Here is a 27,660-nt window from a genome sequence, read left to right as displayed (position 1 = left end):
GCGGTTTAAGGCACTGCATCTGTGCTAGAGGTGTCACTACAGACCCTGGTTCGATCCTTGGTTCGATCGTGGGCTGAATCACAACCGGCTGGAATTCAGCTGTGAGTCCCATAGGGCGGTGCACAACTGGCCCAGCGTTGTCCGGGTTAGGGGAGGGTTTGGCTAGGGTAGGTTGTCATTGTAAAATAAGAATTTGTTCTTAACTGACTTGCCTAGTGAAATAAAGGTTCAATATAAAAAATAATAAAATAAAAACTATCTCTTCCATAACTAAGAATAGTTGTTTTTCCTATTCTAGCCACTGGAGGGGAGCAGAGGGAGAGATCTACCGAGCGTTGCTGCTGACAATCAGCGATGACTCTCCTCAAATTCTGCATCTGAGTGGAGGAGAGAGCGAGAGGCTGGAACTTCCTGTGTGCAATCTCTGTTCACCCGTTTTACATACAGTACATAGGAATATTTCCGGAGCTGCAAAGTGAGAGAGAGGGCGTGTATGGCGATTTAGAGAGAAAGTCCTCAGTGCAGAAGCAGTAAATGCAGATTGTTTACATTAGTCGGATAAGCTTTCCTTCTTCTGCGCACTGTGGCGGCGGTTGCCTCGACTCACCTTCGCCGCAGATAGCGTCAGTGGAGCTGGCCATGGGGCCGTGATACAACCCGGGCCCTGACCGAGGATCTGCGTTGCATGAGAAAACTAACATTATTTACTTCCCTGACTGCTGCATCAAACAAGAGCGATAAAGGAAAAAACTGCTTTTTTCGAACTGAAATATTGTTCCAAGACAATTGCATGATCTGATGTTTGAGGGAGTGTGTTGATGTGCGGACCAAGCTGACCGAGATTATTATGGCTGTTCTAAAACTCGTCGAGCAGGTAGCTATGCCAATTCGACTAATAATTTAGATTTCGTTTTTCATAGATGGTCTATAAGCATTACTATTGTGGTTACTCTATTGACAAAGAAATGCCTAAGTAAGTCCTGGGCAAGCAGCATGTTTTTGGAAACGTATTTGAGAAATGATTCTTAATGCATCGCATGCAAGCGAGAGGAAATTGATTTTCTGGTGCCTATAAGGAACAGATGCGGTCCGCTACGCGAGCGAGGTGTGCTTGGCATCTCGCGCTGTGTTATCGCATTTTATAGATGCATTTGTAGTATTTCTTTAGTTCTTTGTTCCGCTCACCTTTTTTAAAATTAGGACAACGGATTCGGGTTGACTTCCTGCTTGCTCTTCTACTTAAGAATCTGTACCCTGGTTGTATCACCGCCATCGGAATTCAGCTGTGAATTCCTTAATCGTCTCTAATGATAATGTTGCTGTCTGCCCCTGTTTATGATATTTCAAGTTATCTCAAGTTGATACTTTATGGCTACTTTTAACTCGCCATTTTTTTCAAAAGACTGTGTTCTGCATTTTGGGCTTGCCTAATCAAGTTCCCCATTTCTTTCTTCCTCCTAAATTATATTCAGCAAGAAGAGTAGGATGTTGAGAAAAATTGCCTACTTGTGTCACTTCAAACTTCACCATCAGCGCATGGGAGCATATACAATATGTTTTACACCTATTGGCCACAATGCAATGTTTCTGGCACCACTGGCATATTTGATTGGTTGTTCACCATGTAAGGGTCTGTTTTGGTTTTAGAGGTGCTGAGTGACAGGGTCAAGGGGATAATAATGACAACATCTACAGAGGTCAAACAAAAAACACTGATTTCAAAGTTTAAAGGTCTAATGCAGCTGTTTTGATCTCAAATCAAATAATTTTGGGGTAACAATTAAGTACCTTACTGTGATTGTTTTAAATTAAAATGGTTAAAAAAAAAATAGCTTCTTAGCAAAGGGCAATTTCTCAAACAAGAATTTAGATAGGATGTGTTCTGAGTGGGGAGGGGAAAACAGAAAACTAGCTGATATTGGCAGAGGTTTGGAAGTCTCTTTCTTATTGGTCTTTTAACTAATTTACCACATGGTGATGTCACCATGGAAGGCCATAATTCCATCCCACCAAAAAATTTCAACCAGCTCTTACACTAAAAGAGTAAGAGTAATAGTGTAAGAGCTCAGTGTGGAAATGTATATACAACACAGGAAATCGTGTGTTTGACTGTACTGAGCCTTTAACAAACCATGCAACTCTATGCTCAATGACCACTTTGAACAATTTACACAGTAAAACATTTTTTACTTAAACTGTGCAGATGCAAAGTTTGGTAACAGAATTACAGTAAAGTCTCCCTCAGTGGTATTCTGTTACTGAACTTTGTATCTGCATAGTTCTTCCTAAAGATGTGTTTCTGTAAAAAATTTGAAATTGTTAAAAGTAGAAATTTTGCATAGAGTTCTATGGTTTGTGAAACTTTGAAATCAATGGTTTTTGTTTGGTATACATTTTAAAGTGAAAATTTGGACTCTGTGTAGTTTCGTTAACATGGAATTGCCCGTATGCATAATGAGTCAACTTTGAGCACCTCTATCTCCTGATTGTTCTGGTATTCAGGTCCAAAATATCACTTTCTGACCACTTCTACCATGGACGAACATGTATGGAAGGTTTTGTTCAAATCAAAAGGGGTGCAGTCCAAAAGTGGTTGAAATCATATGGAACCAGCCAACGGATGTGTATGTTTGCAGAGAGATTATGCAAGTGTATGGCTCTGTCGGCTGTGTTTGTGTACTGTCCAGTGAGTGTTGTGTCCAGTGTAATCCCTCTTCTGTGTTAAAGGAAAGGGACAGAACGTTATTGGGTCTTATCATCCCCCTCCCCTTTTCTTCATTTTTCTTCTTACTTGATCCCATGGGTTGTTCATCTGGGTGTGCATGTGCATGTACGTGTGTGTGAGCATCTGTGTGTGTGGGATCTGTGTGTGTGGGATCTGTGTGTGGGTGCTCATGAGATATTGTGTTTTTTCCCCCCCTCTTCTTGTTTTGAATGCTGCTGGGCTTCCCGTGTTGAGATAGAAATATGTCCTTAACAGGAGAAACGCCTACACGACCCATATATGTGCGTTTACTGTCATAGACAGACGCACACACAGACAGACTTATCTTTTCCCTCTCTCTTTCTGTGAGGCGCTGCCAACAGTGAGGGAAGGAGAGGGAAACACGGTCGTGCACAGCATGGTTTTAATTCTGCAATTCATTTTTAGTGGGACATCATCGGCATCGGCAGCGTTTCATTTTGGAGCTGTGCTGTGGGAGTGGAGATTCAGATCTGTTCTGTACCCTCAGGCACCAATTACAATGCGGCTCTGATTATTCACCATCCTTATGTTATGGAAGAACAATCGCAGAAAAGCCCAGAAAGTGCTTTTGTGTGTGTGTCAGTGTGCGCATGCATGGACGAACCAGATTGCATGTGTGTTGTTTGCAGATTAAAGAATGAAAACCGAGTTTTCATCAGATGCAGGAAGTATGTGTAGGATGAGGTCAACATAGAGAGAGAGATGTAGAGAGATTGAAGGGGAAACATCCATTTGTTTTGTCAAATGCCGGGGACCGCTCTTGATTCCATTGGGACTCTTTGAGACAGGACTAGTTGATTTAAGAGGCTGGCCCTACGGCTGTTCTAAATGTAGACAAGGAAGATGCCACTCTCCTATTGGACAAAGGGGTAGTTTTGAGAACATTCGTTGGCCCTTGGAGTCAGGAGGAGGGAGGAGGATGAGGGTAGTGTGCTGTGCCATGGCAACAATGGGCTCAGTGTTAGAGGCTTTTGGTTTGCCTGGAGGGGTGGTGGTTTGGGGAATGTCCTCATTCAGGACGACTGCTTGCTTTCAGCCAGGACCTCCCCTCCCCAGCGCTTGGTAGCACTGTCCTCCAAATCCCCAGTGCAATTACAAAAAGTGACAGACACCAGCTTTGTGACCAGTAGGTGATGCCAGCTGTTTGTGTGTGTGTGTGAGTACTTGAAAGAGACAGCAAAACATAAGGCAACATGCTGCCAAGTGCTCTCTCATCTCTGTTTTAAAGGCACAGCTCTTCTTTGCCTCAACTTCTTGTGTGATTGTGAACCATATCAAGCCTATTCTCTTTAAGGACTTGTGTCGCCCACATGGCCACACAGATCCTGCTATTAGTTGCATTTCCTGTCTTAGTAGAGTGAAATGAATTATGGGTGTGGGGGTGTGAGAAAAGGCAGGAAAATGTTCCAAATCAATCCATAAGGAGGAGAGCCCCATTCCTATAAAACACTCCTCTGGCAGAGTGGCCACTGTGGTTGTTTAGATCACCATGGGAAAGCTGGGATGTGGGGAGGCTGTAGGGTATTACGCTGTGGCCTGCCCGCCTCTGTCTCTCTACCTGCTGTTTCATATAGGCCTACACATTTTCTGTGCAGGTCCTTGCAGATTATAGGATCAGTAGGCTAGTGTGGGTGTGTGTGGTCTAGAAGCGGAACTGAAAATGCAGAGTTAGCTAGGCTTCCTCTCTGCGTGTCGATTCTGAGAAGGTGACAGAGTTGAACAGGAAGTCAGGCGGTGAGGTGGAGGAGGGACAGCAAGTCAAGATGCAGCAACATGGTCTGGTCTGACTGTAGTACATAGGGCTCAGTCAGTCAGGGCTCCAACTCAATCCTCTTCCTGTCTCTCTTCATGAACTTTTATGTTGTATGTAACTAACAAGCTGTGGAAACAATTTCCCGCTCAGTCATCATCACATGACGAGGGCCTGCTCTGCAGCACCCAGAAACAGCATCAATATGGAACCAGTCTGTCTCGCCCTCTGAACCATGTCTCCCCTTGTCTGTCACAAAGACTTAGAGCTAGGAAGGTCCTGTAGGGATACTTTAAAAACTGGGCGCCCTTCTTTCCTCCCTTCCTTGAGGGTAATCGTAATCTGTGTGTTCTCGGATAAAAGAAAGGCAGAGTTTCTACTACATTGCTTTCACCAATCAAACCTGGTCAGATCAGTGACTAGTGACTTTCAAAGGAGAGGGGTAGGTAGGGATATCTCAACATTTTGGGGCCTTCCTTGAAGGATGGATGTGTAAGGAATGAATCTATTCTACAGCCTACAAGTATTAGAACATCGCCAGTCCCCATCATGCCGTGGCCAGTCCCCATCATGCCGTGGCCAGTCCCCATCATGCCGTGGCCAGTCCCCATCATGCCGTGGCCAGTCCCCATCATGCCGTGGCCAGTCCCCATCATGCCGTGGCCAGTCCCCATCATGCCGTGGCCAGTCCCCATCATGCCGTGGCCAGTCCCCATCATGCCGTGGCCAGTCCCCATCATGCCGTGGCCAGTCCCCATCATGCCGTGGCCAGTCCCCATCATGCCGTGGCCAGTCAGTTAGCCCTTTCCACTGTGTCTCTCAGAAAGCTGACTGAGTGTGATGATCTAAGGCCAAGTATTGATTGACACTCTGATAATTTGTGCCTGCATGCCGGCGACGTCTGGGACCTTAATTTAGGTTGCGGAGAGAGAGGCAGGAGGCACTGTGACCTCATTCACTAGACTAAGATAATGGCCTCTACATGCTGCTGTACTGTTCTCTTGTTGAGTTTGAGGTCTTTTATATCCCTCTTTGTAAATAACTACATACAGTTGTCTTATAAAACCCACCACAGTCTTAACTACACCACTGTAGGCCTATACCAAATGTAGGCCTACAGTGAGTCTCACTCAGTCACTCAATTCTCCAGCTTTTTTAAAACAGATTGAAGCGTCACACTGCTGCTCATTTCCAAGCATTTCGCTACATCCGTAGTAACATCTGCTAAATAAACTTGGAGGTGGAGGGTCCATCATGGTCTGGGGTGGTGCATCATCGGACTGAGCTTGTCACTGCAGGCAATCTCAACGCTGTGCGTTACAGGGAAGACATCCTCCCTCATGTGGTACCCTTCCTGCAGGCTTATCCTGACATGACCCTCCAGCATGACAATGCCACCAGCCATACTGCTCGTTCTGTGAGTGATTTCTTGCAAGACAGGAATGTCAGTGTTCTGCCATGGCCAGCGAAGAGCCCGGATCTCAATCCCATTGAACACGTCTGGGACCTGTTGGATCGGAGGGTGAGGGCTAAGGCCATTCCCCCCAGAAATGTCCGGGAACTTGCAGGTGCCTTGGTGGAAGAGTGGGGTAACGTCTCACAGCAAGAACTGGCAAATCTGGTGCAGTCCACGAGGAGGAGATGCACTGCAGTACTTAATGCAGCACCAGATACTGACTGTTACTTTTGATTTTGACACCCCCCCCCCCCCCCCCCCCCCCCTTTGTTCAGGGACACATTATTCAATTTCTGTTAGTCACATGTCTGTGGAACTTGTTCAGTTTATGTCTCAGTTGTTGAATCTTGTTATGTTCATACAAATATTTACACGTGTTAAGTTTGCTGAAAATTAACACAGTTGACAGTGAGAGGACGTTTATTTTTTTGCTGAATTTATGTGTATGTGCCAATACAATTTGATTTGATGTTGGCAGTGCTCTAATTCCATACCATGGGAAGGACCACTCCCCCTCTTCCCTTGTTTACACTCACAGCTGATAAATCTGATATCTTGAGATTTATTGTAGGGTCACTGTTTAGACACGTATTGGAGAAAGACCTGGTCAGTATTTGGGGAGACGTACATTGGCCCTGCTTGTGTTTTGGACATGATCCACGTGTGTTGATGTTTGAATGTCATACGAGGGCAATACAGGTTTCCTCTACTGTTCTATTATTAGGCTAAGTAGGATCGGTGAATGACCTTGGAGGATTAGTGAATGACTTCAGTCTGACCCCTTCTTCTTTCTCTCTTCAACTCAGCCTCCGCTGGTTCAGGCCATCTTCAATGGAGACCCTGAGGAGATACGCATGCTTATCTACAAATCGGAAGACATCAACGCTCTGGTAAGACCACTAGACATTCACCGTACTTCCATGCTCCGGAACACGCAAACGGAGCATGGATACTGTCCGGTTATTTAGTCTCCTATGGGCGGTTGGCTGCTATCAGAGGCTCTACAATGAGAACGCTGTCAGTAACCAGGTTGCCAACCTTTTTATGCGATTAAAATACATGTCGGATAAAAAATGTCAGGACCGGCCTGATGGAAACAGCAAATTTCATGGTAAACTTTCCAAATGTCAACAAAACAAAATACGCTAGATACCGTGTGATCTTTTTGTTTCTGTAAAATTAATTATGTTGAGAAATGGCGGTGAAAATGCTTTTATTCGCAAATATTAATGTAATAATCATAATATTGAAGTAAACTTGGAGTCACGCGATAATATGTTGTGTGGTCCTCCCACTACGACTCAGGAAAGCTTGCAGTTTATTAAGCTACAGATTAAATAAATTATGACGAACTTCACAGGGTGGTGAAAGTGCACAGTGATGAATGAGCTTGATACTTCTTTCCAATAAATATTGAGGGTCTTATTCTGGTGACATGATGATCGATTCTTGGCTGCTGTTTTACAAATAAAATGACTCTCGCTCTTTTGTCGTTAATAATCTCATCATGTAGGCTATACCCTCACTGTATCTGCCAGCTGTTGGAAGGAGCGCACGTGCCAAGACCACAGTGGGCACATTCGCTATTCAGTATAACACAGAACCTAAACCGGCTGCGCGCGTGCGCCATCGTGCATAAATGTATTTTGTCCCCCCACACCAAACACGATCACGACATCCAGGTTAAAATATCAAAACAGACTCTGAACCAATTATATTCATTTGGGGACAGGTCGAAAAGCATTAAACATTTATGGCAATTTAGCTAGCTAGCTTGCACTTGCTAGCTAATTTGTCCTATTTAGCTAGCTTGCTGTTGCTAGCTAATTTGTCCTGGGATATAAACATTGAGTTGTTATTTTACCTGAAATGCGTATGGTCCTCTACTCCACCAATTAATCCACACATAAAACGGTCAACCGATTCGTTTCTAGTCATCTCTCCTCCTTCCAGGCTTTTTCTTCTCTTGACTTTCTTGCAATTGGCAACTTTCATAAATTAGGTGCATTACCGCCACTGACCTCGTTCATCTTTCAGTCACCCACGTGGGTATAACCAATGAGGAGATGGCACGTGGGTACCTGCTTCTATAAACCAATGAGGAGATGGGAGAGGCAGGACTTGCAGCGGGATCTGCTTCACAAATAGATCTGACTTCTATTTTAGCCCTTGGCAACACAGATGCTCGTTGGCGTGCGCGAGCAGTGTGGGTGGAATAATTGAATAATATAGATTTCTAAATTTATTTTGCAACGCGAGCGCACGCGACGTGAGCGGTGTAGTCAGCCTGTAACGCAACATGTTTTGTGACAAAACCATCAGTGGAGTTGAAAATGCGATGTAAACCCATTTACCTCTTATGTTTTATCCGGTACATGGGAATTTAACCGCAAAAGTTATTTTATGTGCAGTCCGTCACCACACACAGCCTTTAATCTGCAACAAGTCAATTTGATGCAAACACATCTCTGATGGGAAAATGCACATATTGTTTTTATGTGTATTTTAGAATATTTGCATGAAAATATGTTGCCAATTTTGATGGAAACCTAGCCAGTGTCCAGTTTTAGATGTGTTTTTTGTTTGAGAGGCAGTGGAGTGCCGGGCCAGCTGGATTTGAAATAAAATACATCCAAACAAACAAATGTCTGTAGTGCATCACTCACATCACTCTGCTGGAAGTTGGCCTTGGCAGCGTGGACAAAGTCAGGTCTGTCGACAGTCCAGATCCACTTGTTTTTGGTGGCCTGGTACTTCTTCCTGTAGTCCAGCTGGAAGGAGACAAATCAGACAGGAACAGAACAGTGAGTGAGTGAAGGGCCTGTCTCAAGCAACCATTCAAGTGGGGTAGAACACATCAGGTATAATGCCTGTCCTTAACAAGCCACATTCTTTTATTTTTATTCATACATGCATTTATTCATTGTTTTGTGTGCTAAATGGCCAGTGGCCACCAGGACAATAGATATTTTGACACAGCGCAGTAACCATTAGCTTAGCTCATTGCATATATTAACTGTTAGAGCCTCTTCTGTGCTCGGCTAATTCTAACTCCACTCCAAGCTAACTGTCATACCCATGGGCTCTGGAAATGTTTCCCTTGCCATTGTAGATGGAGTTGAGCTCTGGAAATGTTTCCCTTGCCATTGTAGATGGAGTTGAGCTCTGGAAATGTTTCCCTTGCCATTGTAGATGGAGTTGAGCTCTAGAAATGTTTCCCTTGCCATTGTAGATGGAGTTGGGCTCTTTGGCCTAACTCTGCCTAAAATGTCTGACTTCAGTTGGTTTAAACAGAACAAAAAATTGTACCAGTGCTCCTGGATGTTGTACACACAGAGATCAAATATATATAAATAATAATAAATAATAATAAATCTCCCCCTCTCCCTCCCTACCACTCTCATCAGGATGCAGACAAGCGCACCCCGCTCCATGCTGCAGCCTTCCTGGGTGATGCTGAGATCACTGAGCTTCTCATCCTCTCCGGTAAACCAACTTTGTTCCACTATCTCCTCCTCTCTCTCTCCCCTCACACAATATCCCCTGTTTTACAGCCTGAGCAACAAAAAAATAAGAATTGATATGGTTACAGTGTATGGAGTACAAAGTATCTTTTGTCACATTGTTTGGAGAATGTGGCTCCCTACCTCCCTGCTAATGCTAAATTTCCTCTCTTTATATTTCTCTCTGTCTGTCTCCATCTCTAGGGGCGCGGGTCAACGCCAAAGACAACATGTGGCTCACCCCTCTCCACCGCGCGGTGGCATCCCGTAGTGAGGTGGGTTGGTGGATACACACACACACACACACACACACACACACACACACACACACACACACACACACACACACACACACACACACACTGCATGGGATCTACTCAGTGTACTGTGTCCTTGACACACACACACACATTTCTCATGACATACAGTGACAGGCCAAACAGCATGGCGACACATTCTCAGGGCCCCATGCTGAGACTCAGGTGGTAAGATGCTAAACCAAGCCTAAGCTGCCCAGCAGGATCTGTGGTGGAGAGGAGAGGACACTCGACTACCGTCACCAGTCTGACCATTGTCCACCACTCTCTGCACATTCAGCATCAAAACTAGATCCAGACCGATAGCAGAGCCGTATCAATTTATCAACACAGCCAACACAATACTCTGTGTCAGTCCCCTGGAGTGAAAGTGGTAATTCAACATGGCTAGGATAGCTTAGGATCGACTGACTCACTAATGTGTGTGCCTGTGTATGAACTATGAATAAGTGCATCTTGGCTTATGTCTATAAATGAATGCATAGGTTTATTAAATGCCTAGTTGTTGAATGTTTGCGTGTTTTAAAGGCATTTCCTGTATACATGTTAGTCTCTCTATGCTGCTTACAGAACACACAAATTGTACCGTCTCTCCTCTCCTCACACGTCATGTTGTTCTATCACGCTGGTCTACAGGAGGCCGTTCGTGTGCTGATCCGTCACTCTGCTGATGTGAATGCACGGGATAAGAACTGGCAGACGCCGCTTCACGTTGCCGCGGCCAACAATGCCCTGCGCTGCGCTGAGGTCATCATCCCCCTGCTGAGCAGCGTCAATGTGTCGGACCGCGGGGGGCGCACCGCCCTGCACCATGCTGCCCTCAACGGGCACACTGAGGTACTACAGACTGGGGGATATATATATATATATTTTTACATCTCTTATGTACAGCCATACAAATGCTCACAGTTAGGCTCAGGCCCAATGCATTTCACTTCCTGAAATCAACCCCTAGTGAGACTATCACCTAGGGCCTAGGCACTCCATGTACACTGAACAGAAATATAAATGCAACAATTTCTAAGATTTTACAGAGTTACAGTTCATATAAGGAAATCAATAATTTGAAATTAATTTATTAGGCCCTAATCTATGGATTTCACATGACTGGGAATACCGATGCATCTGTTGGTCAGAAATAGCTTAAAAAAAGGTAGGGTAATGGAACAGCAAACCAGTCAGTATCTGGTGTGACCACCATTTGCCTCATGCAGTGCGACACATCTCCTTCACATAGAGTTAATGAGACTGTTGATTTGTGGAATGTTGTCCCACTCCTCGTCAATGGCTGTGCGAAAGTTGCTGAACATTGACGGGAACTGGAACACGCTGTCGTACACGATCCAGAGCATCCCAAACATGCTCAATGGGTAACGTCTGGTGAGTTTGCAGGCCATGGAAGAACAGGGACATTTTGAGCTTCCAGGAATTGTGCACAGACCCTTACAACTTGGGACCGTGCATTATCATGCTGAAACATGAGGTGATGGAGGCGGATGAATGGCAGGACAATTGCCCTCAGGATCTCATCACGGTTTCTCTGTGCATTCAAATTGCCATCGATAAAATGCAATTGTGTTCGTTGTCCATAGCTTATGACTGCCCATACCATAACCCCACCGCCACCATGGGGCACTCTGTTCACAACGTTGACTTCAGCAAACCCCTCGCCCACACGACGCCATACACGCTGTCTGCGGTTGGACGCACTCCCAAATTCTCTAAAATGACGTTGGATGCGACTTATGGCAGAGAAATTAACATTAAATCCTTTGGCGACAGCCTTGGGGGACATTCCTGCAGTCAGCATGCCAATTGCACGCTCCCTCAAAACTTGAGACATCTGTGGCATTGTGTTGTGTGCCAAAACTGCACATTTTAGAATGGCCTTTTATTGTCCCCAGTACAAGGTGCACCTGTTAATGATCATGCTGTTTAATCAGCTTCTTGATATGCCACACCTGTCAGGTGAATGGATTATCTTGGCAAAGGAGAAATGCTCACTAACAGGGATGTAAACAAATTTGTACCCAAAATTTGAGAGAAATACGCTCTTTGTGCTTATGGAAATTTTGGGGGATTTTTTATTTCAGCTCATGAAACATGGGACCAACTCTTTACATGTTGCGTTTATATTTTCGTTCATTGTAGATCTGAAAGACATGGATAGAGGTGTAGGCAATGTGGTAATAGTGCCATCTTGCCCTCGGAATGGCTAGTGAGTGACAACAACTGTATTAAAATATTTTTGTGTCCAGAAAAAAACAGTCCCACACAAGCATCATAGTAGGTAGTAAAGTCACACAGGCACATATTTGAATTGCTGATTTTGCTTAAACACTAGTCTGATTGAAGTATTTAGAATGCTTACATAAAGAGCCTCGTCCACTCTTGGCCCTCTGAGGTACACACACACACACACACACACACACAGACCTGACTCACCACTGAAAAACACACCGCTCACACACTCCCCTCTCCCTCCTTTCCACTCTCTTTCTGTCTCTCACTATCTTTTCCCCTCTCCATTTCAGATGGTTAACCTGCTACTGGCTAAGGGAGCCAACATTAATGCCTTCGATAAGAAAGATGGCCGCGCCCTGCACTGGGCAGCATTTATGGGTGAGACATATAGACATTATAGAGTGTACCTCTCTGTACCAAGTCAGCCTCAGGCATTCATATCTTCATTCGTGAAACGGAAATTATATGTATGAGTCATCTAATAGTCAGAAAACAGAGCCAAACAACATTGGTTGCTTTCTTGTGAGATTGCTCATATCCCTGAACATTTGATGGAAACATTATGATTTTAAATGGTTACTTTCTTGTAAGATTCCTCATGTTGCTGAACATATGATGGTAATATTCGTTTCTGAAACGGAGAACTGTACAGTGAGTGTGCTGTGGTGTGCCCCCTGCAGGTCATCTGGATGTAGTGTGTCTGCTGGTCAGCCAGGGGGCAGAGGTCAGCTGTAAGGATAAACGTGGTTACACCTCTCTACACACGGCCGCTTCTAACGGTCAGATCGCTGTGGTCAAACACCTGCTCAACCTGGCCGTGGAGGTATGGGGAAATGGACACACACACACATACATACATACATACATACATACATACATACATACATACATACATACATACATACATACATACATAATGTGGATGTTGACTTGCTCTCCGCTCCTCTGTGACTGCAGATAGATGAGGCCAATGCGTTTGGTAACACGGCTCTGCACTTGGCCTGTTTCAACGGTCAGGATGCTGTGGTCAGTGAGCTGATAGACTACGGGGCTAACGTCAGCCAGCCCAACAACAAGGGTTTCACCCCCCTGCACTTCGCTGCAGCCTCCACCCACGGAGCTCTCTGTCTGGAGTTCCTGGTCAACAACGGGGCTGACGTTAACGTGCAGGTGAGGATAGACGCTGTTTCTATCTTGGAGAGAATGGATGGTCTGACTAGCTAGGTTTCCATCAATTTGTGGAAAGATTTTCAAGCGAGTATTGTAATATTCGCACAAAAATATGGGGATTTTACCAGCAGTGGTGTGTTTCCATCAAACTGGCTTCTTGTAGTGCACATAAAAAGCACTTTGTCGTGTAACTGTTCATTGACCAAATAAAAAGCAGAAGTTCTATCAGACTTTTTAACTCTATCAATGGTCATAACTCTATCAATGGTCATAACTCTATCAATGGTTATAACTCTATCAATGGTTATAACGCTATCAATGGTTATAACGCTATCAATGGTTATAACGCTTATCAAAATGTCTGTGATAAACAGCAAATGTGGCCACTGGCACATGCGCTCCAGCCAACAGCTGGTAGATACAGTGCAGAGTGTACATGATGAGATTATGTTTAAGAGCAGGATCATTTTTATTTGTCAATTGGGAGCCAAGCACCGATCATCATGTCACCAGCATACAAATGAAGACCCTCAATATTTATTGGAAAGCAGCATCAAGCTCATCACCGTGCACTTTCACCACCCTGTGAAGTTCATCACAATTTATTTCATCTGTAGCCTAATAAAGTGTGCATGCTTTTCCAAGTCGTAGCAGGAGGACCATAAAATATAGCATTGTGTGTCGGCAAGTTTACTGCATCATGGTTAATCTATCAACTGCCATTTGTCGGGTGATGGTTACTGACTGTCTCTGGATCGGTCTTTCTGTGACTGACTCTCCTGTTAGTCTTTATGTCAGTCTATTCCACTGCTGGTATCACTCCCATATTTTTTCTCTCAGAGTCGGGATGGGAAGAGCCCCCTCCACATGACAGCTGTCCACGGCCGCTTTACTCGCTCCCAGACACTCATCCAGAATGGTAAGACCTGTGTGTGTGAGTTAAGTAGTATTATTGTAAGTATCCTTATTAACCAAACTGTGCTGTCTGTACTGTAGGTGGGGAGATTGACAGTGTGGACAAGGATGGAAACACTCCTCTTCACATCGCTGCTCGCTATGGTCACGAGCTCCTCATTAACACACTCATCACCAGTGGAGCCGACTGCACAAGGTGTGTGTGTGGAATGGATGCTTGGATCCCTTTTCTTTCACTTGTTTTGGTGTAATATATAGCAGTACAGCATGTATTTATAGTAAAGACCTCCTCTTGCTCTCTGTCTCGCTCTCTCTGTCTCGCTCTCTCTGTCTCGCTCTTTCTGTCTCGCTCTCTGTCTCTGTCTCTCTGCAGACGAGGAGTCCATGGTATGTTCCCTCTGCACCTGGCTGCTATGAACGCCCACTCAGACTGCTGCCGGAAGCTGCTCTCCTCAGGTAACCTACCAGCACCGGCACAAAGCATTGGCTGTGTGTACCCTGTTTTACCCTCTTCCTTGGACGAAGAACAGGAATGTCTTACTGCTGCTTTCCAGTCCTGAATTCCTCTACAGGGGGAACTATTCAGCCTGGGTCAGATTGAAGTCACATTGTTCCTCTAACAGCAATACAAGGCAATGGGCATACAAACACAGGCAGGCATTGGGCCAGCATACAGAGATGGTCTGATCAGGCATTGGGCCAGCATACAGAGATGGCCTGATCAGGCATTGGGCCAGCATACAGAGATGGCCTGATCAGGCATTGGGCCAGCATACAGAGATTGTCTGATCAGGCATTGGGCCAGCATACAGAGATTGTCTGATCAGGCATTGAGCCAGCATACAGAGATGGTCTGATCAGGCATTTGGCCAGCATACAGAGATGGTCTGATCAGGCATTTGGCCAGCATACAGAGATTGTCTGATCAGGCATTGAGCCAGCATACAGAGATTGTCTGATCAGGCGTTGAGCCAGCATACAGAGATGGTCTGATCAGGCATTTCTAGCGGTTTCTCTCCTTGCAGACAAGAATTTGGCTAAGCCAGTGCTCCTCTTGAAATAAGAGGCCTGATTGTTTGATAGATACTGGCAAACCTTTATCTAGAGACAATTTTGGCTCCAGTCTGGAAGTCTCAGGCTCTGTTTGAAAGGAGCTGTGCAGTTTCATTTGACTGTGGGGTCAGACCCATACGGTAGGAGGAAGTTGAGGTCTGTGAGGGCTCTGAGGCCTCTACTGTAGGAAAACAACAAAGGCCTTTGATGTTGAGTGATTTACATGAGCTGGAGCACTCTGTGCAGCTGCACAGTTTTATTTGTGCTGAGGAGACAGCCGGCTTGAACCACAGGGTTAGAGGGGTGGTTTTAAGGGCAATATTCATAGCCTTCAGTATCCATAGCTGTTAACCCCCCTCCCCCTTAATTGACTAGAATTGTTTGACCTAGCATACTCCGATTCTAGGCAGGACCAAAGTGTGACACCGTGATGGGGATGCAAATAGAACTCTGCACGAACACTCCTTAACTTATAGCATGCTTCCCCTGCCTACAGTCTTTCTCTCTTTCTCTGTTTTGTGTGCTTTCAGAGTAGAAGTACGTGTAGAAGTCAGAGTATTAGACTATATCTCAGCATGTGTGTTTTCTAGCCTGCCTGTCTCTCACCTTACCTCACCTTGTAATCCTGTGTGTTTTCCTGCGTTAACAGCCGTCTCTTTCTCCACCTCCCTGTCCCTTGTGTCTCTCCCACTTTCTTCCTCTGTCTGTCTTCCCTGCTATGTGGCTGTATGTTGCCTCTCTCTCTGTGTACATCACCACCTGTAGGAAGGAGGTATGGCATAATGTGTCCCCTCAGTAACGACCCCTCGTCCTCGGCCCTGTCTGCAGGCTTCCAGATCCACACCCCAGACGCACTGGGGAGGACCTGTCTACACGCTGCCGCCGCTGGGGGGTGAGTCTCTCTCTCTCTCTCTGTATGTGTGTCTGAGTAAGATAAATACCTGCACACTATTGTGTATGCTCCTGTACATTATTTCAACATTTGTCAGAAGGGCTTCATCGGTTGTTTGTGTCTGTACATTTTGCTTCATGTCACTGTACTCTTCGAAACAGAATTTGTCATGATTATAAAATGTCTTCTCCTCTCCCTCTGTCTCGTTCTGCAGTAATGTTGAGTGTGTGAAATTGCTTCTGAGCAGCGGTGGGGACCATAACCGGAGGGACAAGTGTGGCAGGTGAGTTCTCTTAGAGGGCAGGTAGAAGGGTGGGGGGAGGTCTGAAGAAGGGGCAGATGAACAGGGCCTTAGTGGGGACAGTGAATTGGTGTATGGATGACAGTTGTTGAAAGCTGGTTCTTACTGAACTGAGGACCCTGCTGAAAGGAGATCATGGAGAAAGAGAACAGAGCTTAGAGTGGTGGCTGCATCCGTTTGTGGTCTTTTTCTGTCAGTTCCTTTCCAGTTCCTGTGTAGGTGTGTTTGTGTGGTCACAGCCACTCAGTCCTCTGACTCAACACTTTAGTTAACTCTCTTCAACCTTTTTAGATCTCTAAAGTGTGACTCAAATCAATGTGCAGGCATTTAACACTGTCCTCCTGTGTGTGTCTCTCTCTCTCTCCAGGACCCCTCTCCACTATGCGGCTGCCAGTCGTCACTATCAGTGCCTGGAGACCCTGGTGTCGTGTGGGACCTGCATTAATGCCACTGACCAGTGGGGGCGCTCTGCCCTGCACTACGCAGCTGCCTCCGACCTGGACAGGAGGTGAAACTCCCTGACCAGACTTAGTGACGAATCCTAACTTCCGCATGAGAGTTAAATTCCCACTTAGTCATGCATTGCTGTAAATGGGAGACTAAGTGAACATTTGCCTTACATGCACACCTCACCTGCCACGATGCGTGCACGAGCGTTGCAAAATAAATGTACACTTACTTGTTATTCAATAATTTCACCCACACCTCTCGCTCATGTGAACGAGCGTCTGCATAGCCAAGTGCTAAATAGAACATGGTTCTAATTGAGACGCTCGATGTGCTGAGAGTCCCCTCATTGGTTATCAGGAAGATACAAACACACGTGGATGATTCATTTAAGATGACTAACTATAAACTACCTAGGTGTCTGTACGTACTCGGGATGGGCACAGTTATTCGAATATCCGAACGGACGTTAGTATTCGATCACGTGTGATTATACATTTTTATTTTTATAGTTTGGCAACTGTCAACAGCCTACAGTTCTGAGGACGCACAAAGTAATTGTTTTATTTTCAAGTTAATTTTCTCTCGTGTTGCGCTTTACATGAAAAGGCATCCAGTGCATTTCACCCTCCAGTCAGCCCTGACAACTGTAGCCTGTTGTATTTTCCCCACTTCAAATAGCCTAGTGATAACAGGCACACATCTAACAGAGATTTCACAATACCTGACACAGATCAATGCAGAACGTTTTTGGAACGGACTCTATCACGGTGAACATCAGACATCTCTGTTGCTCTGTTGTTAGCTGAAAACTACCAGAGAATACCAATACCAGGATATCCAAAGAAATGTCATGATATTATTCGAATAGTGAAGTCATTTCAAATGTCCATCCCAAGTCTGCTGCATAGTCTGTCCAGTGTTCACACCCCTGAGTAGTCTAATACCAGGACATTGACTAGCACAGCTGTAAACGCTAGATGACCCTGAATACGAACCCTGAATAATAGATGGAGGGTCCATCTAAACCCCACTTTTCCCATAGGTTTTATTTTTGCATAAGCTATTGTCAGAAAAAATGGTATATTGAGAATGTCTTAATATTTTTCTGCTGTGTGTGTCTTGTGAAGGCGACGTCAGGCTCTGGAGCCAGAGAGTGAAGGGGTCCAGGCAGAGAAGGAGAAGGAGGCTGCACTGTGAGTATACTATTTTATTTCTAGGAGTATTACTCCCTCTATCTGAGCATCCAGGTAGTCAGTCAGCACAGACTATGACTCAGTGCAAACCGTGCCTCTGGTTCTAAGTGTTGTAGAATGACCCTCTCTCTCTCTTTCTCTACTCCGTGTACACAGACCAGTTCAGACAGACAATACCTTCTGTCATTGTCTCTCAGCTTGTTTGAATAGCTTTTGCATATGTCTGTTGAACATGTCTGACTCTCTCTCTCCCGCATATCACCTCCCAGTCTGAGGCTTTGTTAACTTTTGAAGTAACCTTTCATTGTTGTGTTTGCGTCTGACGATATTGTGTCTTTTTGTACTAGATGTCTGGAGTTCCTGTTGCAAAGTGGTGCTACTGCCTCTCTGAAAGATAAGCAGGGTTATAGTCCTGTCCACTATGCTGCAGCCTATGGCCACAGACACTGTCTGGAGCTGGTGAGTACACACACACACACACACACACGCTTATGCAAAATCATCTGCGCGTGTACAGCCACACATGAAGAAAATCTATTTTTTGGGGGTTATATAATCTAGAGATGGCTCTTGTCATTTGCCCCATCTGCTAGTTAATGGAATCTGTGTGTAGAGCTTCAACTACAGTCTCACAAGATATCGCCAATACACACAGCTCACAAATACCACTTACCGAATTCAAATGATTTGTTTTGATGTGAACTGTGTAGTCTGTGGTTGTGGTTTCAGCTGTTGGACCGAGACGAGAGTCACCAGGAGGACACAGAATCTCTGAGTGCCAGGAGCCCCCTGCACCTCGCTGTGAGTCAGTATCATACGCAGGCATACATTATCATATATCCACTCTAGCCATGCATTATAATGGGGGTTTTCTTCCTGATCTTTTGACCTGAGCAGGAGAAAGACTAGTTATTTGGTCAGGGCACGTGGTCAGGAAAAAATGGATAACTGGCATTATCACTTACATACAGCCATACCACAGAGTATACATCGCAAGGACTGTGTCTTTGAAAGCCAACAGCTGGCATGTGTGTAATCAGTCTGTGTCTCCCCATCCTCCAGGCGTACCACGGCCATGCCCAGGCTCTGGAGGTGTTGCTGCAGGGGGAGAGGGAAGTGGACCAGGGGGACGAGGCTGGTCGTACTCCTCTGGCCCTAGCGGCCCTCAGGGGCCACACTGACTGTGTCCACACCCTCCTCAGCCAGGGGGCCTCGCCACGCACCACAGACACCAACAGGGGACGCACCCCTGTACACCTAGCAGGTAATGGAGACCAGTTTGTGAGAATTTGAAATACTATTTTTTTTGTTGTCTGTGTCACAGGAGGTTGGTGACACCTATATTTGGGAGGATAGGCATGTGGTAATGACTGGAGCTGGAGTGGAATGGTATCAAATACATCAGACACATGGTTTCCAGGTGTTTGATGCCATTCCATTTGCTGCTCCATTCTGGACGTTATTATGATCCGTTCTCCCCACAGCAGCCTCCACAGGTCCGTGTGCACTAGATCTGTACTCAGTTTCCTCTGTCTGACTTTCTCGCTCTCTCTCTCTCTCTCTCCTCTCTGTCCTTAGTGATGAATGGCCATACTTCGTGTGTACGCCTCCTGCTGGACGACCAAGACAGTGCAGACCTGGTGGATGCTGCAGACTCTCGGGGACAGTGAGTTGACCAATCCATTCCTCTATCCAGCTATTGTACATCTATTGGATTGGTTTTAGAAATATGTTGACCATTCATGTACACTGAACAAAAATATTAATAGTACTTCTGAAGTGGTCCCATGTTTCATCAGCTGAAATTAAACATCCCAGAAATGTTCCATACACACAAAGCTTATTTCTCTCAAATTTTGTGCACAAATTTGTTTACATCATTGCTAGTGAGCATTTCTCCTTTGCCACACCTGTCATTCACAGTTGTGGCATATCAAGAAGCTGATTAGACAGCATGATTATTACACAGGTGCACCTTGTGCTGGGGACAATAAAAGGACATTCTAAAATGTGCTGTTTTGAAACACAACACAAGGCCACAGATGTCTCAAGTTTTGAGGGAGTGTGTAATTGGCATGCTGACTGCAGGAATGTCCACCAGAACTATTGCCAGAGAATTGAATGTTCATTTCTCTGCCATAAGCTGCATCCAACTTCGTTTTAGAGAATTTGGCAGTACATCCAACCACGTGTAACCACGCCAGCCCAGGACTGCCAGATCCGGCTTCTTCACCTGCGGGATCATTTGAGACCAGCCACTGGGACAGCTGATGAGACTGGGTTTGCATAACCAAAGGATTTCTGCACAAACTGTCAGAAATGTCTCAGTAAAGCTCATCTGCGTGCTCGATGTCCTCACCAGGGTCTTCGATGTCCACTGGCACACTGGACAAGCTCTTCATGGATGAATCCCAATTTCAACTGTACTGGGCAGATGGCAGATAGCGTGTACGGCATCGTGTGGGCGAGCGGCTTGCTGATGTCAACGTTGTGAACAGAGTGCCCCATGGTGGCAGTGGGGTTATGGTATGGGCAGGAATAAGCTACGGACAACGAACACAATTGCATTTTATCGATGGCAATTCGAATGCACAGCGATACCATAACGAGATTCTGAGACCCATTGTCGTGCCATTAATCCTCCTCCATCACTTCATGTTTCAGCATGATAATGCATGGCCCCATGTCACAAGGATCTGTACACAATTCTTGGAAGCTGAAAATGTCCCAGTTCTTGAATGAACAGCATACTCACCATTCATGTCACCCATTGAGCATGTTTGGGATGCCCTGGATCGACGTGCACAACAGCGTGTTCCAGTTCCCGCCAATATCTAGCAACTTCGCATAGCCATTTAAGAGGAGTGGGACAACATTCCACAATCAACAGCCTGATGAACTCTATGCGAAGATGTCGTGCTGCATGAGGCAAATGGTGGTCACATCAGATACTGACTGGTTTTCTGATCCACGCCCCTACCTTTTTTTTAAGGTATCTGTGACCAACAGATGTATGTCTGTGTTCCCAGTCATGTTAAGTCCATAGATTTGGGCCTAATGAATTCATTTCAATTGACTGATTTCCTTATGTGAACTGTAACTCAGTAAAATCTTTGAAATTGTTGCATGTTGCGTTTATATATTTTTATTTAGTATAGTTATAAAGGGACTGGATAGGTATACGTTATATGGTAATATCTTGCGCTCACCTTTCTCTCTGATAAGCGAGGTAAAATTTGGGCTGTATTGCTTATACTCATCTAATCCTTTCAGATCTGATTGGATGGATGGAAGTAATATGATGAAAATTCCACCGAACCTACAATACTAGTACATGGGCTTTGATTTGGGATTGTGTATGTGTCTACCGATCTGTTTGTCCTACTCTGACTGTCCCCTCTCTGTCCCTGTCAGGACTCCTCTGATGCTGGCGGTGGCAGGGGGACATGTGGATGCTGTGTCTCTGCTGCTGGAGAGAGAGGCTGCTGTAGACACAGCAGACAGCCATGGCCTGACCGCCCTGCACCTTGGGGTGAGTGTGTGTGATTGTACTGAATTCTGGGTAGCTTGTAACATTACATGATCTCTTTGTCCAGTCTAAAAGTTTAAAGGTGATCTCTGTCTCGTTCCCATTTTCTCCTCTCTTTCTTCCTCCTCCTCTCCCAGCTGCTGTGTGGTCAGGAGGAGTGTGTCCAGTGTCTGTTGGAGCAGGAGGCCTCTGTGTTGCTGGGGGACTCCAGGGGCCGAACAGCCCTCCATCTGGCTGCAGCGAGGGGCCACGCATCCTGGCTTGCTGAGCTGCTGAGTATCGCTTTTTCTGAACCGCCCACGCCCCGCCTCCGAGACCACCAGGGGTACACCCCCCTGCACTGGGCCTGCTACTATGGTCAGTCACTAGACCTACCTACTACATTGGGCCTGCTACTATGGTCAGTCACTAGACCTACCTACTACACTGGGCCTGCTACTATGGTCAGTCACTAGACCTACCTACTACACTGGGCCTGCTACTATGGTCAGTCACTAGACCTACCTACTGCAGGCCTGCCTCAAACCATTAATTTTTAGTCAATCTCCAATCAGTGTGCCTTAGGATTTTGTTTCTACTTGTATATTTGATGTGAAATACATTTTATGTTGGCATGTTCTAATAATCTTTTGTATGTGTGTCCAGGTCACGAGGGCTGTGTGGAGGTACTGCTGGAGCAGAAAGGTTGTCGCTGTATCGATGGGAACCCCTTCACTCCCCTGCACTGTGCTGTGTAAGTCTTCACATACATGTACAAATTGCACAGTATTGCCCATAGATGTCAGTGTTGACTGTGTTTTGCCTCATGGACAACAGTGTTTACATTCTGTGTTTATCTTCCCAGGGTGAATGATCATGAATCCTGTGCCGCACTACTGCTGGAGGCCATGGGATCAGACATCGCCAGCTGTAAGGATGCTAAGAATAGGTAGGTCGTCACCAGTGGTAGAAAAAGTACCCAATTGTCATACTTGAGTAAAAGTAAAGAAAGATACCTTAACAGAAAAGTGAGTCACCCATTAAAATTCTACTTGAGGAAAAGTCTAAAAGTATTTGGTTTTAAATATACTTAAGTATCAAAAGTAAATGTAATTGCTAAAATATACTTAAGTATCAAAAGTAAAAGTATAAATAATTTAAAATTCCTTATATTAAGCAAACCAGACCGCATCATTTTCTTGTTTGTTTTTTTATTCACAGATTGCCAGGGGCATGCTCCAACACTCAGACATAATTTACAAATGAAGCATGTGTGTTTAGTCAATCCGCCAGATAAGAGACAGTAGGGATAACCAGGGATGTTAACTTGATAAGTGCATCAATTGGACCATTTTACTGTCCTCTTAAGCATTCAAAATGTAATGAGTACTTTTTTGTGTGTCAGGGGAAAATGTATGGAATAAAAAGTACATTATTTTCTTTAGGAATGTAGTGGAGTAAAAGCTGTAAAAAATATAAATAGTAAAGTACAGATACACCAAAAACTACTTAAGTAATATTTTAAAGTATTTGTACTTAAGTACTTTACACCACTGGTTGTCACACACCCGATTCAGATACATATTGGAGTTGCCCTGGATCAGATGGAGCTGTATCTAACACAGCCTCAATCTCTAAACTTCTGTGTTCTCTTCCTTCTGCTTTCCTCTCCTCCCACATCCTCTCCTTTCTCTCTCAGGACTCCACTCCATGCTGCAGCGTTCTCTGGTCATGTGGACTGTGTCCAGCTGCTTCTGTCCCATGATGCACCTGTGGATGCTGTGGATCAATCAGGGCGCAGTGCGCTGATGATGGCTGCAGAGAAGGGAGGAGTGAGTGCTGTAGAGGTGCTGTTGACCAGTGCCAACGCCAGCCTGGGTTTGGTCGACCAGAATGGCAACACAGCCCTCCACCTGGCCTGCAGTAGCGTGAGTGTCCACTAGGGAGATTTCTCTCCCCATTTCTTTGACATGACATTTGTACATACCACACACTAAACTCAGCAAAAAAAGAAACGTCCACTCACTGTCAACTGTGTTTATTTTCAGCAAACTTAACATGTGTAAATATTTGTATGAACATAACAAGATTCGACAACTGAGACATAAACTGAACAAGTTCCATAGACATGTGACTAACAGAAATGGAATAATGTGTCCCTGAACAAAGGGGTGGTCAAAATCAAAAGTAACAGTCTGATGTGGCCAACAGCTGCATTAAGTACAGCAGTGCATCTCCTCCTCATGAACTGCACCAGATTTGCCAGTTCTTGCTGTGAGACGTTACCCCACTCTTCCACCAAGGCACCTGCAAGTTCCTGGACATTTCTTGGGGAAAGGCCCTAGTCCCCACCCTCCGATCCAACAGGTCCCAGACGTGTTCAATGCGATTGAGATCCGGGCTCTTCGCGGGCCATGGCAGGACACTGACATTCCTGTCTTGCAAGAAATCACACACAGAACAAGGAGTATGGCTGGTAGGGTCATGTCAGGATGAGCCTGCACTAAGGGTACCACATGAGGGAGGAGGATGTCTTCCCTGTAACACACAGCGTTGAGATTGCCTGCAATGACAACAAGCTCAGTACGATGATGCTGTGACACACCGCCCCAGAACATGACGGACCCTCCACCTCCAAATCGATCCCGCTCCAGAGTACAGGCCTCGGTGTAATGCTCATTCCTTCGAGGATAAACGCGAATCCGACCATCACCCCTGGTGAGACAAAACCGCGACTCGTCAGTGAAGAGCACTTTTTGCCAGTCCTGTCTGGTCCACCGACGGTGGTTTGTGACCATAGGTGACGTCTGGTGAGGACCTGTCTTACAACAGGCCTACAAGCCCTCAGTCCAGCCTCTCTAGCCTATTGCGAACAGTCTGATTAATGATGGAGGAATTGTGCGTTCCTGGTGTAACTCGGGCAGTTGCTGTTGCCATCCTGTACCTGTCACGCAGGTGTGATATACCGATCCTGTGCAGGTGTTGTTACACGTGGTCTGCCACTGCGAGGACGATCAGCTGTCCGTCCTGTCTCACAGTACGGACATTGCAATTTATTGCCCTGGCCACATCTGCAGTCTTCATGCCTCCTTGCAGCACATTCACGCAGATGAGCAGGGACCCTATGCATCTTTCTTTTGATGTTTTTCAGAGTCAGTAGAAAGGCCTCTAGTGTCCTAAGTTTTCAGAACTGTGACCTTAATTGCCTACCGTCTGTAAGCTGTTAGTGTCTTAACGACTGTTCCACAGGTGCATGTTCATTAATTATTTATGGTTCATTGAACAAGCATGGGAAACAGTGTTTAAACCCTTTACAATGAAGATCTGTGAAGTTATTTGGAGATTTCTAATTATCTTTGAAAGACAGGGTCCTGAAAAAGGGACGTTTCTTTTTTTGCTGAGTTTATTTTTACAATCATAGTACATAATATATTAATTTTGCTTCACCCTCTTTCAGGGAAAGGAGGATTGTGTTCTGTTCATCCTGGAGAGGCTAAAGGACACTGTTCTCATAGGTGCCACAAACGCAGCACTGCAGACGTAAGTGTTCGTCAGAGATAGCCCATGGTTAGTCTAGGAACCGAGAACCAAATATTATGTCCGCTAGCTACCTGAATTTATTCTGGGGTGGAAATGTCTAGCCCCTCCCCACTACAGAAACACTACAAACCTTCTGATTGGTTTGTCCCTCCCAGGCCACTCCACCTAGCAGCTCGTAGCGGTCTGAAACAGGCTGTCCAGGACCTGCTGTCCAGGGGGGCCAGTGTTCAGATGTTGGATGAGAATGGTAGGTCTTAAGGTCTGGTCTGGGCATGAATCAGTACCAGTGCGTTAAAGGGATCTAACTGCATGCTCCTATTATATCAGCTGCCTGTGGTTCTATGGTGTTGGCATGTCTATGTACATCAGCTAGCTACAGCGATCTGTGTCTGTCTGTGCTCTGGTAGGCTCGAGAGAGAGAGAGTGGGTGTGCGCACGCAGCTAACTGGTTTGTAGCTCTCTGTCCCAGTTCCACCTATCAAGTATTGTTATTAGGGCCAGGAGTTTTTCCTTATCTATAGAATGAATTAGGTTGTACGCATTCCCTGTCTGCTTGTCTGTGTACTGTCTGCGCTGGCTGTGTACTAATGGAATGCTGCTTTCTCCCGTTGTCCTCCCTTCCCTTGTCCCCCCACCTCTCTCTGTTTTTCGCTTTGCTCTCCCCGCTTCTTCCATGTTTCCTCCCCCCTCTTTCTCTCTGTCCATCTTCCCTTCTCTCTCCCTTCCTCTTCCCTACTTATCTCTCCCACCCTCTTTCTCTCTCCCTATCCCGCCCACTCTCTCCATTTCTCTGCCCTCCTCTCTCTTCCCCCAGGTCTGACGCCTGCTCTAGCTTGCGCTCCTAGCAGGGAGGTGGCTGACTGTCTGGCTCTCATTCTGGCTACCATGATGCCTTTCTGCTCCCCTTGCAGCTCCGGAGTCCCCTCCCCAGGTTCCCTCCTGAGGGCCCTATCCAGGCAGAAGGGTTCGCGGGACCCTCGTAGCCCCAAGGCCCCCTCTGGCCCCTCCAGCGAGGGAAGTGCCAGTCAGGGCACCACTGAAAACGACTCAGACTCAGAAACCTTTTGACCCTGACTCTTATCAGACTACCGGTATGTCTGCAGAGCCGCAGTTTCCCACCACCGACCACCCTGAATCCCTCGCTTGTGTCCCAAAAGTAGAACCTGTGTGGGGGCTTGTACAGGACTTTGCCCCCCCCCCCCCCCCCTAATGGCTGGAGCTCAACCTCATGTGATCCTACCTGCTGGTGTTTCTTATCTAGGTACTCCGTCTCAGCTTGGCTATCTATGACAGCATCTGAGACTTTTCTAATTAAAGCCATTTTGTTTGTATGAAAAGAGGACCTTTTTTAAAAAGTTTATTTTGGTTGATTGATGTACCAAATATTGACATAGTTAACACAAGTATATGTATATTTTTGTGTCAGGGTTCATACTGATCTGCCCAGAGCACAAACCAACTAAAGCACAATTCTAGAATTCACTTAAGTCTATTATAAAGAAACATGGTGGAATGTGCATGAGGTGGATAGAAGTGGTACCATTTCAACTTCTTGTTTCCACACCAATAGAAATCACCCACGTCAACTGACCTGGAAAAGCTCTGGGCTGTAGTTATTGGTTTAGGTGACTAGGACCTAGAATTGTTCCTGTCCCTAGTGTTACAGGACCACAGTGTTTCAGTAGTTTACATGCTCAGTTAGATCAGGTCTCCAGTGAAGAGGTTGACACCTGTACGGTATTTATTAACTCATTATGGTACAAAATACTGCTTGCACTTAAAATGTAAAGGAGAGCAGGACCTTGACCACTCTTCTCTCCATCCCCCTTTCCCATCTAGTCTGTCTACCTACCAGCAATGTGCCAGTCTAACTTGTCCAGTGCCTTGTTAAACCTTTGTATTCATTTTTTTATTTCAATTTTCCCAAAAAAAGCGTACGCATTTTCCTGGTGCGTGTGGTGTCTATTCAATCTGTATCGCAGAAGTTCAGCTTTACATTTAAAGGCAATGTTCCTGCTTGAGCGGAGACGACCTTAACATTTCAATAGCGGAATCTGTCACGCTTCAACTGTACAGATTGAGTATTATGGGTGTGTGTGACTGAGATTAGAGTTGATTAACTCTTGGGGGGGGTCATGTCACTTCTAACCCTGGAAGAAAAAAAACAAATGTTTTTACACTCCTATGATCAGAGACGTGTGTATGTCTGCAACAAGATGTTTAACAAAATGAAGTTCTGCTTTTGTACATTCTGTATGTCATTGTTATTACAGACAAGGCTGTGCTTTACTCTACCCCAGAGCACACACTTTTTAAAAAGCACAGTGTTAGTTTAAACGCCTCAAGGCTTGTTGTTGATAATGAAAGTAACAAGAGATTGGGTCTGTATCCCAAATGGCCCCCTATTCCCGACATAGTGTAGTGCACTATAGGGAATATAGCCATTTAGGATGCTGCCATGGGTCAGTATTATGATGCCAGAAGGAGCATCACACCACCAGTCAGTTGTGACAATCGGATCAGATTGATTTTCATACCAGTTCCTGATGCAGTATGAAATGCTCAAGGCTGTTTGTCTTTTTATGAATGAATTGTACAATAATATAAAAATCTCTTAATTTA

At 45.5% G+C, this 27,660-nt stretch overlaps 1 protein-coding gene across 1 annotated transcript; it reads left to right on the top strand.

The window, feature by feature from the left end:
• Window positions 1–459: 459 nt before the first annotated feature.
• LOC120058339 (serine/threonine-protein phosphatase 6 regulatory ankyrin repeat subunit B-like) lies at window positions 460–27,660 on the top strand. Its single transcript, XM_039006931.1, has 27 exons — window positions 460–874; window positions 6,759–6,842; window positions 9,360–9,438; window positions 9,660–9,730; window positions 10,409–10,609; window positions 12,307–12,394; window positions 12,697–12,839; window positions 12,974–13,186; window positions 14,027–14,105; window positions 14,183–14,297; window positions 14,475–14,557; window positions 15,920–16,046; window positions 16,261–16,329; window positions 16,715–16,855; window positions 17,925–17,990; window positions 18,338–18,449; window positions 18,720–18,791; window positions 19,053–19,254; window positions 19,569–19,656; window positions 21,405–21,522; window positions 21,657–21,876; window positions 22,165–22,252; window positions 22,364–22,447; window positions 23,198–23,426; window positions 24,956–25,038; window positions 25,194–25,285; window positions 25,853–27,660. Exons 1-27 carry the CDS (start codon window positions 848–850, stop codon window positions 26,104–26,106), a joined length of 3,228 nt encoding a protein of 1,075 aa, XP_038862859.1. The 5' UTR covers window positions 460–847; the 3' UTR covers window positions 26,107–27,660.

This window comes from Salvelinus namaycush, chromosome 13, assembly GCF_016432855.1.
Source record: "Salvelinus namaycush isolate Seneca chromosome 13, SaNama_1.0, whole genome shotgun sequence".
NCBI lineage: Eukaryota > Metazoa > Chordata > Actinopteri > Salmoniformes > Salmonidae > Salvelinus > Salvelinus namaycush.
This window is presented reverse-complemented; position numbering and strand designations above follow the sequence as displayed.